The 19,398-nt window shown below is 41.2% G+C and overlaps 1 protein-coding gene across 1 annotated transcript; it reads left to right on the top strand.

Moving 5' to 3' along the window:
- The first annotated feature begins 7,993 nt into the window (after window positions 1-7,993).
- On the top strand, window positions 7,994-9,225 carry LOC147422376 (uncharacterized). Its single transcript, XM_086503398.1, has one exon. The coding sequence runs from the start codon at window positions 8,209-8,211 to the stop codon at window positions 9,169-9,171; it is 963 nt and encodes a 320-aa protein (XP_086359524.1). The 5' UTR covers window positions 7,994-8,208; the 3' UTR covers window positions 9,172-9,225.
- Window positions 9,226-19,398: the final 10,173 nt, after the last annotated feature.

Here is a 19,398-nt window from a genome sequence, read left to right as displayed (position 1 = left end):
CACTAGTGGGGTGCCCATGGCGCATCCTATATAGGCCGAGTTTCTTGCTCTTGGCTTACCATGTGGGATTTTTTCCTTTCTTGTTGTGCCATGTGGCACCTGCCTAGTGATTTCCCCCAAGGCTCTCCACAATCCTCTTCAAAAAGGTGTTAAGCAAATCCAATTTCCCCCCGATTGGCAAGTGTGCCACTTCCTGCTCAGTGACCCGATTCTTGATTTGTAAAGCCATGTTGGTAGACTTGGTCCTCGGATACAATCCCACTTGCTTGCTCTACACCTCACTTCTCTCAAGACCAAAATCTGAGGCCGCCAAAGCCGACAACATTTGTTTGTCAACTCCTCGCAAGCAACTGGTACCAATTTTAACTTGCAATAACTTCATGCTTCGGACCCCGATCAATGGGCAGTCACTTGCTAAGCCCTTCACTTTCCGCATAGGACGCATAAAAATCCTGGAAATGCTAAAAAAACCTCAGATGGCACACCGATTGAGATGACCAAACAAGCACAGAATTGACCCCCGTGAAACTTCATCTGGAAATAACTCTCTCATTCTGGCTTTGATTGGCAATCTGAAGAAATCGACATGCTCCATAATACAATCACTTTAGGCCCATCCATTCACTTCATCCTTGATCCTCTTTCTACAACTGCCCAATCTGGTACAGATCTGCAAACACCTTGAACTTCCTGTTGCAATATCTTGCACATCGTGGCTGCATTTCACAAGCCATCTAGACCTGCCCCTTCAGCACTTCAAGCTCTACATTCCAAGCAAAAAACCATTACCTTGAACCTCCTTCACCTGTCACCATAATTAGCCCTTTCTAGAAAATTCTTGGCCTAAAAAGACACATATAGCATACATATCCGTTGCCACTTGCCTACCCAGGCTCTTTCCATCTGCCCTAGCCTTCCTCCATGCACCTATAAGCATACACATCACTACTTGTGCCCTCTACTAGGGTCGACACACTTTGGCTGCACCATCATTGCCCAACCCCCTTGTTGAACATTCATGTTCAACCCCAAAAAACTGCTTTATTTTTCTACCAACTGCAAAAACTGGAAAACACTATTAGCAAACCAAAAGACACTATCGTATGTACATGGCCCTACATATTGCCTACTGCTACCAAAACTCAAGTGGGTTGCCCCACGCCCTGCATCACATAGCTTCCACCTGGATCAAAAACCTGGCACTGATTCTCTCCATCCATTTGTAGCACCTTCCAACAATGTTTCACCCATGTTCGCAAACATCCATGCACACAATATGCCCAAATCACTTTAGCATTTTTTTGCACATTCACCTGCCTCATCAACAAAACTGGCCTTGCAGACATATTACCGGAACCAACCAATGCATCTGGCTCTGCAACCACATCATTTCTACCAAACAACAATTCTGACCCTCCCTCCCAACCATGTAAAGCAGATCCCCTCTCACTGGAACTCTGTATTTGGCTGATAACATACCTCATTGCTGCACTTACAAGCATGTATTTCAACCATGTATTGTATACCTCTCTAGACAACTTGGACACAATTGGGAAATCTCCTTCATCTTCCATATGGTATGACTGCTTCACTGGACTCTCCACCTCCTTTGAACTCATACACTCCTCTCTGCTAGCATCATCATGATCTTTTTCTTCAACCACCGTCTCCTCAAGGTTGATATGCTCCACTTGCGTATCGTCTTCAACTACCTGAACTTTGATCACCTCTTCTATCATTGCGTCATGCTCTGCCAAAGTAGAGAGAGACTCTCCCCACACTGCATCAGTTGGTCCTCCATAGGCATATCGGCATGCACTGCTCCCTGCTCTTCATACATATCCACCGTCTCCATGCACATTAAAAATATCAAACTCTTCATACTTGGATTGGGTTGACTCCGTTTCCCAACTCATACTACATCCATATAGCTACAATCACTCGGCACATCCTCATCATCGGTCTTGAGTTCGGGAACACTTGCAAGAACCCAATATTTGACATAGAAGATGATATTTCTAGGTATGTTGTTGAATACTTTATACATATTGAGGGTTACTCTTAAAGATATGATCCCCTTGACATAGGAGATTCTTGAACTGTTGTACTTGGTAAAATTTTGTATCACGACACATACTATATAATGGAAACCCACTTTTGTGATACACTGTCTTGGGATCTTGTTATCTAGTGTCTTTTCTAATGTTGTCTAGTAGTTTGTAGTCTAAAAGCATATTTTTTGACATTGATATTGGTGTTAATACAATGGTGAAAATGTATAAAATTTGGTTCTAGCACATTACCAAACTTGGTGCTATTTGGTACAAAATTTGGTGGTAGCACAATACCAAACTTGGTGCTCTTCAGTACCAAATTTGAGCTATGAAATGACAAACTTGATAATGATTTTCATCACTTTGGTACTGGAGCTTATGCAAATAATGCTACAATAAAAGTTTTGGTACTTTTGTCATCACTTTGGTACTGGTTACCTCCCCTTTGGTACATGCTAGTATTATTTTGGTACTAGTTAGGGGCAAGTTGGTATAGATCTTGACAATTAATGTACACCAATCTCAAATACTGTACAGAGGAAGTGAAGAATAACAAGAAAAATAGTGAATCATGAGGAGAAAAAGATGTATTCTATCTAGGAGAAAAAGCCCACTTAGGGGTTCTGGAATTGTGTTTCAAATAACATAGATGAACCATCACTGCTCTCATCATCATCACATGGCATGATATTGTATATGTCCTCATATACTTCAGTAGATAACTTGAATTGATTAAGGACTCCTGCAACACACTCAATTGGGAAATGTATGGCCCTTACAAGATGTGAGTAGATCATGATTGGAGATGTTTGATCCAATCTGCTAGATATATCAGCTTTTCCTTCGACTTGGCCATAGTAGAAGCCTTCAAAACCTTCCCTCCTCTAGAAATCTTGTTATGCCACTTATCCTTTTGTGCTCTCACTGTCTGCTACAAAAATTTTGTGCATTTGTTAAGGTAGAAGTCCTCTTTAGCCTTGGCTTCCTTGACTTCAAAGTTATCGCCCACATGGACAACATTCCACATAACATTTTAGGGCATCCTTCATACAGTGGAGGGTTATAAACTTGCTTATTGTCATAGAATTTGAATATCCATCATACTCCTCATTATCCTCTTCGTCATCCCTTCCTGTAAGTATTACCAAACTCTGGTAGTGGTTTGATGGAAGCATATTTCCATTATTCTATGCGCATCTAATTTTGGATCTTCTCCATAGCCCACTCATACATGGATCACAAAAGCATGAAAGTGTTTGAAAGAGTACGACACATGGGTTGTCCTTTGAATACCCATCACCACATTGAATGATCGGGAGCCCACGATGCACTCAGAGTCCCACTTGAGATTGCGTTGCACATTATCCGCACCAATAAGCCAGAAGACTCTCTATGTACTAAACTTGTGAGACTGCTCTCTTGGCTAAAAGGTTGCATTCAAAAATTTGACCACATCAGTTGCACACTTCATGGGCCAGCCATCTGGTTTTAATTCCTCCCGCATCAAGGTTTTCTTGATGAGTTCCCCTACCCCATCATGCTCTCCTTTTCCATGGTTGGATGCTGAGAAGTTTTGCATCATGTGCAAGCTTGTCAAATGATAATATGGTCTATGGGCTTTGAATTATGAAGAAGCACCATCTCACCACACCCCATGGTGCTGCAAACAATGTCCATGTTGTTTCAACCACTTTTCATGATGCATGAAACAATGCTACACAAACAAAGTATCATGCTACCTGTCATTTAATATGTAAAAGTGTAGCGTCTTTTGAACATCACCTGCTGCATTTCTTACATAATTGATGTACACAAGTATTTTGACTTGACTAGACAACCAATGCATTGACTAAATCTCATTCTTAATTTTTAAAAAATATTCTCTACAAAGTCAATAATTGATACAATGAAATTGCTAGGAAACTTGAGCAAACAATCCTTGAATTTTTGGGCTTGCTAGTGGAAGACAAAGTTGTGCTTGATGAAGCTTGTGAGGTGGGTTGAAAATAGGCTCATAAAAACCGCACTTTTCATTCACTAAACAATCAAGTCCTTTCTCTTCTCTTTCAATCCCACCTACATCAACCTATCCCGTTCTAGCATCCATGTAAAACTTCACAAACACCTTCTTGCTATCCTCTGCTATCTCATTGGGACAAAATGTCAACTTTCGTACACCACATTGGGAGCTGTTCCCCATCAAGCATTTCTTGGCATAGCATTCACTATTTGGAGGCTTTGGGCACATGATGGATTCCCACATACCAATGATGTGCTGACATACTGCTTGGTTTGCAAAACACTCTCCTATATCATCACTTCTACACCATATGAAGCAAGTGCAAAGGTGACCTTTCCTGTGATTCCCAAACTTGTTTTGTTGATCTAATTAAAAGACTCTTTGAAATAGAGAATTTTCACATGGGATACACAAGAGTAAGTATACCGCTCTTTCAACTTGCAAACAAAGTATGGCTTTAATGCCTCAAAGCATCTACGAGACACTCCCATTGTAGGGTGAGCCTTCTTGAATCTTTGGTATAGCTCAACCTATGGCACCAAAACAAAGAAGGTTAGAAAATTCCAACTTCATGCAGATGGTAAAGTGCCACTCGTGTTGCAGTGCCAAAAATTGTTGAAGACAGTACCAAATATGGTACTGTAGAACCATCTTTTGTAGTCTACTAAACTTTAAAAATCCAAAGTACCAAATTGTCCAATTGGGTTACCAAAATGATTTATTTCTACCTTCTTTGGTACAAATAGAACCAATACAGAGCAATACACAACAAAGTCGGTTATTCCATATTTGGTATTCTCTTTAGGATTTTGGTATTGTGTACAACCATTGACATGTAGGAGAGTACCAAATTGGGTAGTCCAAAGATGATTTCGTACTATTTATGCAGCCTTTGGTACTACAACAGACTATTTCCAAATTTGGTATTGTCTTTACGCTTTTGGTACTATGTACAACCATTGGCATCCAAGAGAGTACCAAATTGGATAGTGTTTGGTACTATCTTTAGGCTGTTGGTACTCTGTACAACCATTGGCATGTAGGAGAGTACCAAATTGGGTAGTTCAAAGATGCTTGTGTGTACTATTCCTGCAACCTTTGGTACTATAACAGACTATTTCCATATTTGGTACTATCTTTATGATTTTGGTACTATGTAAACCATTGTCATGCAAGAGAGTACCAAATTTGGTGGTTACAAAGACCTTTGGTACCGTGAAGGACCAATGCCATATAGCAGAAATTCAGGTTTGGTATTGCCTGTCTGTTGCTTTTGATTCATAGTAGAACTCCATGCAAAAGATTACCCACATGGGTATTTTGAAAATGCTTTGGTGATAAACAAGAATGCTTTGGTACTATACAGGGAGTAGGTTTGGTACTGCACAAAGACTTTGGTACTACAAAATTAGGCTTTTGTAAAATAGAGTGAGGCTTTGGTACTCTATAGATTGGCTTTGGCACCTCCAGGGAAGGAAAAGGTACTATACAAAGGCTTTGGTACTCTATACATAGGCTTTGGAATTACTAGTGTACAATTGAACACCAAATTTGGTACTATACAGGGGCTTTGTTTCTATGTAGGATAGCTTTGGAACTACATAGGAATGCATTAGTACTGTACATAACCTTTGTAAGGTAATGTAAACACCCACTTTCGTATAGCAGACTACCAAATTTGGTATTGTCTTTGACCAAATCAGCCTTAAGGATTAACAAACAAATTATAGTTGCTAAGAGTTGTTGGTACGTGAGAGTCATCAAGTAGATGCATAGGATGTTTGACGACACTTTTCCTTCCAATTTTTTTTTTTTCATATGTCCTTGTTGTTAGGTGAAACTCTGGTCTCTGATGTCCAAAGGGCATACACCAAATCTCTTGTTTCATTGGTGATAATGGTTCCTTGAGGCAATTGTTTCTCACATACACTCAATGGCCACACTTCATCCTCATCTTTATTCTCCATTAAACTTGCAGTGCCTATATTTCTTCGATAGATACCCAGGACACTAGCAACTTTAGATTGGTTTATTGAGGTCACACCTGTACTATTGTTCAAGATCATTGTCAAAGAGATTCTCTTCACAAAAAGCTCACTTCTTGAGTGCAAGACCATGCACACCAGATAGAACGGTCTCTTCGACATTGCTAAAATTTGATTTTTGCATCTCAATGTTTGGTGGTCCAAGAGTTACTGGCATATTTCCTTCTAATCACTCCTTGATAGTCCTAGTGTTTGCTTGCACCAACATCGTGCCAGCACTGCGCAAATATTCTTCCTTGTCTTGGATTTTGGTAATCCAAGAGCAGAAGAAGGATGTATTTCTTTTCTTCTCTGTTCGCGTTTCTTTGTAGCCCAATAGCTACGAAGAAAAGCCTATGGAAGTGCTAATGGGATGGCTTTGTACTATTCATCCGTGCTCGGACCACCTTTCAACTCGTCGAAAGAGAGCAGGAGGAGAGTAGCTCTGGATCACCCGAGCAGTAATCTCCTGCAGTATTGTCCATCAACGAGAGAGAGAGAGAGAGAGAGAGAGAGAGAGAGAGAGAGAGAGAGAGAGAGAGAGAGAGAGAGAGAGCGCTAACAATGGCTATAGAGATTGCTTGCCATGGCTATGGAGCTTCTTGGACCTTGTTGCTTGCTCATTGTGGCTATGGAGCTTGCTTGCCATGGCTATGGAGCTTCTTGGACATTGCTGATTGCTCACTATGGCTATCTCCGGCCATGAAGAGAGAGAGAGAGAGAGAGAGAGAGAGAGAGAGAGAGAGCTGACAATGGCTATAGAGATTTCTTGCCATGGCTATGGAGCTTCTTGGACCTTGTTGCTTGCTCATTGTGGCTATGGAGCTTGCTTACCATGGCTATGGAGCTTCTTGGACATTGCTGCTTGCTCACTATGGCTATCTCCGGCCATGAAGAGAGAGAGAGAGAGAGAGAGAGAGAGAGAGAGACAGAGAGGGACCACAACAACTTTGGTGGCTATGGAGCAGGCAAGGTGCAAGATGCGAAACTCTATGTGTGTGCGTGCATGTGTGTGTGTGTGTGTGTGTGTGTGTGAGAGAGAGAGAGAGAGAGAGAGAGGTTGGAACCATAAACCCCCTGGTCCCGCCATCACCCCCCACCTCTTCTGAGGAGCGGCATGCTTCAAAAGTTAGAAACGTCTTAAAAAACAAAGAAATATATGGCCTTTCCCAAGTTCCAATTAAAGGGTCCTCTATTTTTACACACATGAACCACCAAGCATAAATTGTGTTAAGGACAATCTTTTTTGTATGACCAAACCATTCTTTCAGCCATGTCAAAATAAAGGTGCTCATTTGGACCACCCAAACCCTTTATTTTTGAGATGTCATAAAGTGGTAATGTCTGCGATAAGAGGCACGACAATATACTTGCGGATATATATCCACCAGTATTACCGCGTATATTGCTGACAAACCATTACAGCGCGTATTTATCGCGAACACAGAGTTTTCTCTCTCCATGTTTATCTCGGCAATGTTGGAGGTTCTAATTTTTTTCTCTTATAGTGAAGGTTCAACTTCAAAGCCTATGGGAGCACAATGCTGTATAGATTAGAAGTGGTTGCAGGGTCTCGTCGTGGTGGGGCGGTAGCTCGCTGTGATGAGAAGTCGTGTCAAGGAGTGTATGAGTCAAGAGCACCATCAGTCCTAGCTGTTGAGTTTGATGGAGAGAACAAATTCCATCTCTCTCTCTCTCTCTCAATTTTCTAGTACTCCAAGATATATAGAAGGTCAAGAGACCAGAATTGTGAGGCATGGGCCACTTAAGAGTCAACAGGTGAGTCTCTCTCTCGCGGTTCATCCCTTAAATGGCCCGAAATGGGGCGTTCTGGAAAGCGCTGCTCCTGTAGCCATACCATGCTACAGTGCACGCGCTTAGAGTAGCTATGTAACCTACGAGAGAGAGAGAGAGAGAGAGAGAGAGAGAGAGAGGAGTAGCGTGCTGCATGTTTTCCACATTGTATCGTGCTTGAACTGCATGAGCATGTGCTTCACAAGCAGGGCTGATCAGGAGCGCCATGTGCTCCACCATTCTATTCTATATATCTGTATAAAACTCCACTTTCTAGCACATTGTGGCACCACACTTCACATCCCCTCCAAAGCCCATGCACACACATCAATATCAGCCTTTTCTAGAAATGGAAGCTGAAGCTGCCTACTTCAATCACCACCACAGTAACATAAAAGAGATGGCCATTTTGAGTAAGATCTTAATGCAGGCTCAAGGCTCAGCATGCTCGCCGGTCGATGCCGGCGGCATTGGCTGCACCTACAATGTTGTCGAACCCGAGGCTGCCAACAATGGCCGCAATGTATTGTACTTCGACGCCATGAATGGAGATTTTCATATCGCAGAGAATAGTACAGCTAGTCTGTCCAGCACACCAACATACAGCTCTTCCCCATTGCTAAGTCCTTTATCCCATCATCAGATTCAGCATGATGTGCAAAATTGCACAAGTTTTGCAGGCTATGGCAATGCTGCTTGCCTATTTGATAAAGCAGCAGGAAATGATGATCTTTCATTCCTGTTGGGAGATCAGCAACAACCTTCTCCCACTACTGCACAAAAAGACGTGTCTGCTACTATGAAAGAGCTGGCAACTCCGCCGTGCTCGGAAGAGGAAGTAAATAATGAGACATCAATTGGCCACCACAATAGCACAAGCACCTGGAGAGAAGCCAAGTATGCTCAAGCAGCTCTCCAAGTGATGGATTGGGCAGGGATTGTGATGTCCGCGGCCAACAGCAGGCCGCAGCGTCGGCATGTGCGCCTTTCATCGCATCCACAAACCGCCTCCGCTCGCCGCCGCCGCGAGCGCATCAGCCTCCGCATTCGTGTCCTTCAGCAATTGGTCCCTGGCGGCACCCACTTGGATACTGCATCGATGCTAGATGAGGCCATTCGCTACCTCAAGTTTCTCAAGGCCCAACTCAACCACCTGCAATCTCTGCAAGCAACTCGTGCTTCACATAGCAGCTTGACCTCCTCCTCCACAATATTTCCCGCAAAATTTGATGCTTGGCACAACTTATCCTTGGATACATCCCATTGTATTTTTTCTTGAATGTGGATGCACACTGCTGATTTTTAGCTTGTGAAAGAATTTCTCCTTTGCCTAGATATATCTTTCTGTTAAATCTACTAAAAATGACCACAGTATTATTGGCCCAAAAGGGTGCTCAACAATGTTTTATTGTTAATAATACTTTTGCATGCTAAAGTAAATTTATCTATCTATATGTTATTCTATAACGGCAATGAGAGTGCCCTTTACACGTGTCGAGAGCTGCGAGCTGAAAGCTACACTCCAAAAGTCACCTGTGCACGATCGATAGAGAGAGAGAGAGAGAGAGAGAGAGAGAGAGAGAGAGAGAGAGAGGCAGCCGAAGACGACCGACCGTACTAGTACTATTAATAAAGCAGGGAGGGTTTTCGGAACCGTCCCTGGCCACGTATTACGTGCTAATTAATCCAAGATAGCGAGCTATACTAGTATCTATACTCTTCTTTGAAGAGCTTCAACAGAAAATCCTAGAGGCATCCACTTGTCCACCCATCAAATTTGAAGGGTGACTCTACTTTCTCTTTCCAAAGGCTATAAAGATGCTTTCTACACACATCCAAGTTTTAACCCTCAAATTTTAAGGGTGACTCTTTGAAGACCATTTGGAGGTGACTTTCCCTTTTGAAACCCATAAAGAAACTCCTCTTTTCTTTTTACACAAATCCACATGTGATGTGTCAATCTCTTATCACCGAGAGGATCTACTCCACCACAAGAAGATTTAGAAATATTCTCATGTAGGAAAACAGAGTCTTTTTCAATGTTTTTCATACAATGCATAACATCATGAGCTTCTGCTCGAGAGGCACCACATACCTAGCTAGGTACGATTGGGGGCAATAATTTTCACATTGTGACTTACCTCAACATCATGCGCTTCTGTGAGGGAGGCACCGCATACCTAGCTAGGTACGATTGGGCAGGGGACCATCGGCCCGGGTGACTTACCTCAACATCATGAGTGCCTTGCCCAATCGTACCTAGCTAGGTATGCGGTGCCTCCCTCACAAAAGCTCATGATGTTGAGGTAAGTCACAATGTGTGTGAGAATTTGTCCAAAACTTCTTGTGCACAAGGAGAGGAGAGTTGTGGCATTGATAGTCCCCTCTTTGCAACTACATTGTCAACCTTTTTTACTAGGCCATCGTGATTGGTCACTTTGTTTCCGGTAGTGACTAGTGAGATCTTCCGTCTTCTACCAGTTAGAAGTTCACTTTTTTAATTAATCCTATTGTTGACAGCTTTGGTATGCCATTTTTTCTTTCTAGCTGCTAACAGGAATAGCCTACAACATGAATCCAAGATGCCCCTTTGAAAATGTATGTGTACCTTGCAAGTTCAAATCAAGGAGTTTAAAGTTTTGCAAATCAAGGACATGTTCGCTTATCAACACTTTTGCAGCCCCTTTTACAAGCATGAAATACGGTATGAGCATGAGATAATAAGGGGGCCACCCCCCCTAAAAGTTGTCCATGAGCACTGTGAATCGAATGCATGAAGGGAAAGGCTAAAGATGTGCATTCTTGTGCACAGACTGAACCGAGCTTAAGAAAATGCACCCTTTGCTCCACCAAGACATGGTTGATTTCTTTTGAGATAAACAGAAATTTATGAAACAAAAAGGGTTTACAAGGACTCAAAGGTAGTAAACCAGGGTTAATTTTTGACAGCATGCTTGCCCTTCAAATTTCCCAAATTTTATGAAAATCTTAGCATTTTAGTATTTTTCGGAAGGGAAACTCACATTTTGACGCGTAGGTACATTGCCCCCTAGTATGGCCTTTTGTAGGCTAAAAATAATGACGATGTCTCTCTCTTTTCCACAAACTCTCTCTCCCTCTCTCTCTCTCTCTCTGTCTCTCTCTCTCTCTCTCTCTCTCTCTCTCTCTCTCTCTCTCTCTCTCTCTCTCTCTAGTAGTACTAAGGCCATACTCTCTCGTCTCCATCAAAACGAGCCCTAGAGGCATCCACTTGTCCATCCCTAAAATTTGAAGGGAGACTCCACTTTCCCTGTCCAAACCTCCGCATGGAGAGGAGAGTTGTGGCGGTCACCTCTTTGCAACTATGTAGTCAACCTTTTTTACTAGGATATCGTGATTGGTCACTTTGTTTCATGAATATCCGACAGTGTGACCAGTGAGAACTTCCATCCAGGGATGGAAAAATACACTTTTTCTAACCGAAGAAAATAAGGGCAAACTTGAATTTCTCCCAGCTTTTAGGTCAAAATATGAAGCTTTTGCTGGTATATGCACTAAAACTTGCATGAATTTCTCGGTTTTTCTTCAAGGCAAGCTCAAAAACTAGCCGGGCTTTTAAAATTTGAGTCGGTTAAAATACACTAGACTTTGAGTTTTCTCTAACACTGCTTCCGTTTTCTACCAAATACAAGTTTACTTCTTTAATTAATCACTAGTATGTGACCCGCACGTTGCTGCGGCTAAGAAGAAGCACTCCTGGCACTCTCCTCCCTCACCTTCCCCAAAGGGGGCAACATGTATATATATATAGTAGTAGGTGACCTGTGCATTGCTGTGGTTGCGACAAAGCAAATGTGGCACTCTCCTCCTCAACACACAAACATATATATATATATATATATATATATATATATATATATATATGTATATATATATATATGTATATATATATATATGTATGTATGTGTGTGTGTGTGTCTATGTATGTGTGTGTGTGTGTAAACACACACACACACACACACACACACACACACACACACACACACACACACACACACACACATGCCCATACATTGACAGTGGAAAATCTAATAACGGGTTTTTCACAAACCTCCTCTCTTTATTATCTCTCTCTCTCTCTCTCTCTCTCCACCCCCCCCCCCCCCCCCCCCCCCCCAAGACAAACTTGAACTACATTTGGAGTTGACATGTGGATAGATTAACTTTTCCATAGGCAAGTGAGTCCCCCTCTATTCGTAGAAACATACTCAACTTTGAGTTTTCCTTAGTCTCTCTTGTATTTACGTGTCCATACACACACTCATCGCAACAATCAACAACTTGGCGGGGGAGGGGTCGCACAATTTCATGTGACACGTAGAGGTGTCAATTTTACAAGAACTTTAAGAAATATTCTAGGAGTGACTCTTTAGAGTAATTTTTTAAAACACAATTTGTTAAAATATAATATCAATATGGTCCTGGAAAAAAATTCTTGAATAATTTTTTTTTCCAAATATATCTTCAAAAGCCAAATTTTCTCTCTCTCCCCCCCTTTCCCCCTATTTCTTTTCATTGATCAATGGCTCTACATCCTCTGATCTCTCTCTCTCTCTCTCTCTCTATCTATCTATATATATATATATATATATATATATATATATATATATATATATATATATATATATATATATATATATATATATATATATATATATATATATATATATATATATATATATATCACACACGACGTCTCTTTGGTCTCTTCTTCTATCTCTCTCTCTCTCTCTCACTCACACACACACACACACACACACACACACACACACACACACACACACACACACACACACACACACACACACACACACACACACGATGTCTCTTTGCTCTCTTCTTCTCGTTGATTGGCTCTCTCTTTTAACACTCACAACCTCTCTCTACTCTATTCTTCTCATTGAGTGATGCCTTTTGATCTCTCCCTCTCTCTCTCTCTCTCTCTCTCTCTCACACACACACACACACACACACACACACACACACACACACACACACACACACACACACACACACACACACACACACACACACACACATGCATGCATGCATGCATGCTCCTGCATTGGTAGTCGCCTAACCATGATCTTAGGAGCGGATACACACAAGAAAATGCACTCTTGTTGAATCTGACGATGGACTTTTCACAAACCACCTCCCTTTACCAACTCTCTCTCCCAGTGATAAACTTGAACTACATTTGGAGCTCGCATGTGGTTGGCTTAACTTTGCGATAAGCAAGCTAGCCCTCTTCTATTCATAAACACATACTCAACCTTTGAGTTTTCCTTAATCTCTCTCTCTCTCTCTCTCTCTCTCTCTCTCTCTCTCTCTCTCTCTCTTGCGTACACACTCATCGCAACAATCAACAACTTGGTGGGAGAGGGGACGGGGAGATTTTGATTTGTGCATGTAGCTCGTTGTACTTGGTTCTTACAGTTCCTTTAGTTCTCTCAAATTTTTCATCATCTGGGCATTCTGAGAGATTTTTCAAGTAATACAAATAAGCCTCTTTTGAGAGAGAGAGAGAGAGAGAGAGAGAGAGAGAGAGAGAGAGAGAGAGAGAGAGAGAGAGAGAGAGAACAACATTTAAAAATTCCTTTTTTTTGCCTACATGTAGTAGATTGGTTATCCAAATTTCACTTTAAGGAACAAATTTAGAGTCCCAGATGTAGAACTAATCTTCTTCCTCCTCCTCCTCCTCCTCTCTCTCTCTCTCTCTCTCTCTCTCTATATATATATATATATATATATATATATGTATATGTATATCACACACACACACACGACGTCTCTTTGCTCTCTTCTTCTCATTGATTGGCTCTCTCTTTTAACACTCACAACCTCTCTCTACACTATTCTTCTCATTGAGCGATGCTCTTTGATCTCTCTCTCTCTCTGTCTCTCTCTCTCTCTCTCTCTCTCTCTCTCACACACACACACACACACACACACACACACACACACACACACACACTGTCACAATAGCTGACCATTGTGACACACTCACTCACACACACACACACACACACACACTTGGTCACATCATCTGACCTAGATAGCATCTATGGGGCTCAGATAATGGTATGAATCACTATTTTTGGCCACAATATATGACTTCCAACTTGTTGCACTCAAACTGTTTTTGAGTTGTGGCTTTAGGGGATTTTACCTTATGCTTTACATGTTAAAATACTGCCTTAGGGCTGTGGTTGCTCTAGCACCTCATCTGGAGGGAGTTGTGGACTATACTCTGAATCACTGTATCATCCAATTTTCTGAGCTAGAGTGGTTATATTAAGTTGCTGCCTTGTGCTGTACAACTGCTAGCTTTGTTATGTGGATCACATTGGTTGTAATTAGAGCTATTTACCAAAAAACTAAAACCTTCCTAGCATCTTGTTTTTGGCTACCCTATGGGTACTATCCCCTAATCTATCTCCTACCAAGTTTTTAGCTAAAACCTAGTCTTTGGCCCCTTAAGAACTTGGGCGGCTTTCGAGTTCAGTGTTTCTACTTAGGTTTTCATCATGCTGTCGCGACATTCATACTGCATCACTGCCCCGTTCTGATAACCTCGCATAATGAAAAGTTTCTTGCCTTGGTTTCCTTACCTCCAACTCATTGTTGGAATCTTACCTGGATTATCTCTTGCATTCATCGACGTTAGACGGCCGCGGCACCACCACAAATGAGTATCTGTCGGAGTGCATCCCTGCCTCCTCTACTATAAATGGTGAGGGGTTTTTCCCTTCACTTAGGCTTGGTCTTCCTTGGCTGCTTGGAAAATTTATTGGAATGGCGACTGATCACACGTTTTGTTAATCTCATAACTTCTAAACCATGCTCTATTATCTGACTATAAAACATGATTTAAAAAAAAAAAACCCCTTTGGAAGAACTGGTCTTTTGGGATTCTTTTGAGAAACTGGATACAGTCTTTTCACTTTATGAAGTATTTTTTCGTTTGCTTCTTGATTGGTATTGATTGCATACTTACTAGAAGATGACATCAAGTATTTCATGCATATGGGTATTATTGTGGTTTTTTTGACACTAATGGTGAGTATAAAGGCTGAAGGTCTAGTGGGGATGTTGTATATGCATGCATTTTTTGATTACTGGAAGGTGAGTTGCTGGTTATGCTGCCATATTCTGATGGTTGCAATTGGTTATGGTACATTCACAATTGAAAAAAAAGGGGGAGTTTATACTTGAGGATCTGGCCTGGTCTAGCCTGTTCTACATAGACTGCTTCGTGCTTTTACCTGGGAAATTTGATTGCAAAGGGGGATGCTCTATGTCCTTTTTGGTTGCTAAAGGCAAAGAGATAATATATTTTTGCTACTGATATTTTGCTGGCATTATTACAACTATTGCAGTAGGACTTGGTAAACTACTTGCTCACTTGTGAGTTGAAGCACAAAATGGGATTTTTCCTGTAAACCTATATGGTATGCTTGTTGGCTTTGTTTTACCTACAAACAGGGACCGGTTGGCATTGGCTATGTGGCTAGGATTTGACTATTTTCATGCATATAACATTCTAATTCATCTGGCTCTTAGAGGTACTGCCTTAAAATGTATGAATGCTTTGATTTGACTTTCCGGGCTTAGGTTTCATTGAATCTAATGCATGGTATGGCTGGTCACTATCTGGCCTTGATTTTTAGGATTGTTAGGTTGATTTCCCATCTGGCTGGTTGAGGAAGGCATTCATGCTGACTACCTTGATACTCAGATGATTGTCAAAAGGGTATTTGATGCTATGTACTCGATGATTAACTTGCTGGTCTTTTCAACCTGATTTTAAGATTACTTTCTACAATCATGAATAGTTTCGGTTGGGTGGACTCACTTAACCGACGTGAGGTTTGGCCATCCTGCTTGACAGCTTGTTCTTAGAAGGTGTTGAGTGTAGATAATTGGAAGTGGATTGGCCTGGAACACTGCTAATAAAAACATTAGAAATCTAACCTTTCTGAGGCCTGATCTTCAGGTTGTGTTCACCACTTAAATCTGATGCTCTCGCTAATGGTACTTGGATGTGTTGCAAATTTTCTTATCTCCTTTTTACTATTAGGAGGGTGCTTCATCTTATGAAGTCCGGGGCTATTGTGAGGAATAGCGTGGATTGAAATATACGAGTAACTCTCGCAAAAAAATGATGATGTAAAATCCTCGAGATTTTAAATATGCAGGACAATAGCTAGTCAATTTTCTTTAAAAGTTTGACATGGATAACAACTGATAGATTCTTTGAAGCCTGCCATACTGCCTTAGGGCTGTGGTTGCTCTAGCACCTCATCTGGAGGGAGTTGTTGACTATACTCTGAATCACTGTATCATCCAATTTTCTGAGCTAGAGTGGTTATATTGAGTTGATTCCTTGTGCTGTACAACTGCTAGCTTTGTTATGTGGATCACATTGGTTGTAATTCGAGCTATTTACCAAAAAACTAAAACCTTCCCAGCATCTTGTTTTTGGCTACCGTATGGGTACTATCCCCTAATCTATCTCCTACCAAGTTTTTAGCTAAAACCTAGTCTTTGGCCCCTTAAGAACTTGGGCGGGTTTCGAGTTTAGTGTTTCTACTTAGGTTTTCATCATGCTGTCGCGACATTCATACTGCATCACTGCCCCGCTCTGATAACCTCGCATAATGAAAATTTTCCTGCCTTGGTTTCCTTACCTCCAACTCATTGTTGGAATCTTACCTAGATTATCTCTTGCATTCATTGACGTTAGACGGCCGCGTTGTCGAGAAATTTGTGGTCTTGCCAAGAAAGCACCGGGCTTATGGCTGTGAGAGTTTGTGAGAGAACTCAACAAAAACTATATGAAGGAGTTAAACCATAGATGCCATGAAGACTAGGGTTTGGAAAGAAGTGCAATCAAAGAAGACTCACTCTTTCTCTCTTGCACTCACGCACACAAAGAAAGAACACAAAAGAGAATGTCAAAACAATACGAAAATGAAAACATCAAGGCTATGGTCATATCGTATCATGGGTAATATGAAAGGGTTGATAGATGAGTTAATGACATTCAATCTTGGCTGACCAAATAGGCTACGAATTGTTCTTTGGAATTGTAGTTTTGTGCTTACCATAATATATATATTTTGTCTAGTGATTGGGATTAATTGTGTGTACAAATCCTCTTGGTTCATAGCAAGATAACTACGCTTACGTCAAAAGAAAAGTTATAGTCTATGAGAGGTAGTATGATGGGATCCGGTGATAGAAGTATTTCATTAAGCCTTTCTGGGCCAAAGAGAAACACTATACGTTGTTGAAAGTGTATTTTACGGCTAATCCATACGTTAATTCTAATAGATCGTACAGAGTGAAAGCGATAGAAATGATCATCATGTGGGTTATTCATCTAGGATAGTATGTGAGAAATGTAGATATGAGAGAAGTGAAAAGATGAGAAGTTTCCCTCCCAAGCCCTATTCTTGCCCGTAGGCAATAAGGATACTGCGGGGAGAGATGTACCTGTAGAAAATAGAACCTAGAATATCCAGAGAGGATGAATTACTAAGAATGAGAGAGATAGGTTTGCTTAAGGAGATGAGATTAGATACATATATATATGTTGGATTAGAGATGAAAAAGAAAACAACAAGAAATCAAGAAAACATCAATGTAGAACACATCTTACTTGACAAACCCTTCGGCACCATTATTGATGGAGAGAGAAGAAGAGTGGATAATTCCACTTTGATTGATACACCAAGTGCAAGACCTTCTTTGATTAGAGTTGATCTTCCAAGGCTAGCTTGTTGCAAGAATGGCTAGTCTCCCTCTAGGAGAAAGTGTAGGCTTGGGCTTATGTTAATGGCTAAGTACAATTAGGGTTGCCCTCTTTCACTCTTTCCATTGCCTTCAGGGTTGTAAGCTGTAGTAAGAGAAAGCTTGATCCCTAATCTAGAAAAGAACTCCCTTGCTTCTTTGGCATCCAGTTCACCTCGATCTGCAGTGATTTTTCCCACACAACCATAACGGCAAATCACCTCATCAAGAAGGAATTTTCACACAGCTTCTGTGGTCTTAGCTCTTAATGCTCTTCCTTCAACCTGGTTAGTTAGGTCCTCTCGTGCAAGAACCAAGTATCTCGTCTGCCAGAGTCCTAAAGGCATCGTGACTAGATCCACAACCCATTTATAGTGCATGGCTAGTGGATATGTAGGGTGCAATCCATCACGATGTCGAACATTTGAATACATTTGACAAGTTACACATGACTCTACAAACTGAGATACATCTTTATACATACCCTTCCACCAGTATTTTTCTTTCAACTTGGAGAAGGTTGCCCACACACCCCTGCGTCCAGCCCATAGACTCTCATGAAACTCTTGCATGAGCTTTACTTGAGTCTCTTTTTTACATATAACCCGTTGTGGTGTAGCACCCTTTTGTTTAGGATGCTTTCACAAGTAACCATCCCTTAAAAAGTACCCATATGCTTTCCTGCGTATCCTCTTGAATTCTTGTTCAGACCAATCATCCTGTTTTGTTAGAGTACTCAAGTACCTTCCAATAGAAAGTCAATCACCTTCATAAAGATCTTTCAAGAACAATTCAAGTGAATTAGTCATGCAGACATTGTTACCTTTGACATGAGAGATAGAATAGAATTTTGTGCCTACATCATCTCCCTCATCAATCATTTGTGACTCATCTTCATACCTTGCCCTTGATAGCATATCTGCCACTGTATTGTCTTTACCTGCAATGTGCTTAAACTCGAGATTTAAGGACTTAATGTAGGCAATCCACCGCAACATAGCAATGTCTGGTGTTGAGCAGCTTGTAATCATCCCAGGAAGTGGTAGACAATCTGTTTCTACAACCACACATGCACCAATTAGGTACTCTTTCCCACTTTTCAAGGCTGTAACCATACCCCATAACTCTCTCTTTATTTGTGGATAGTTTCTTTGGCGAGCACTTAGTACCTTTGCTCCAAATCTTACCACATACCTGTGTCCTTCTTTGTCATCTTGACCTATTGCCCATCCAATCCCTGTAGGACTGGTATCTACTGTCACAATCACTGGTCTTTGACACTCATAGTCTACCTTTCTCAAAGTCGTTGCTGACTGGAGTAACTCCTTTAGCTTTTTCATGGATTTTACATGTGCTTCTGTCCATTTAAACTTTTGATTCTTTCTAAGCAGCTGATAAAGAGGATCAGCTACATGTGCATAATGTGGAATCCAAATAACATAGAAGACACATGCTCCCAGAAACCTTCTAACCTCAGTGATGCTAGTGCATGTTTCTTTCATTCTTTGGATGGCATCTACCTTTGATGGACAAGGTTTCCTACCATATGGCCCACACATGTGCCCCACAATGAGCACTTCTTTGACACCAAACATAGAATTTTTCCCTTACAATACAATCTAAAATTCACTTCTTCCAACCTAGACAAAATTTTATCACAATCATTTAT

The sequence above is a fragment of the Adiantum capillus-veneris genome, chromosome 27, assembly GCF_014529385.1.
Source record: "Adiantum capillus-veneris isolate H3 chromosome 27, ASM1452938v2, whole genome shotgun sequence".
NCBI classification, from domain to species: Eukaryota; Viridiplantae; Streptophyta; class Polypodiopsida; order Polypodiales; family Pteridaceae; genus Adiantum; species Adiantum capillus-veneris.
Note: the sequence above shows the minus strand (reverse complement) of the source record. Positions and strands in the feature narration are given on the sequence as shown.

Coding starts and splice junctions, on each gene's coding strand:
- LOC147422376 (XM_086503398.1), top strand. CDS start 8,209: ATGCACACACATCAATATCAGCCTTTTCTAGAAATGGAAGCTGAAGCT.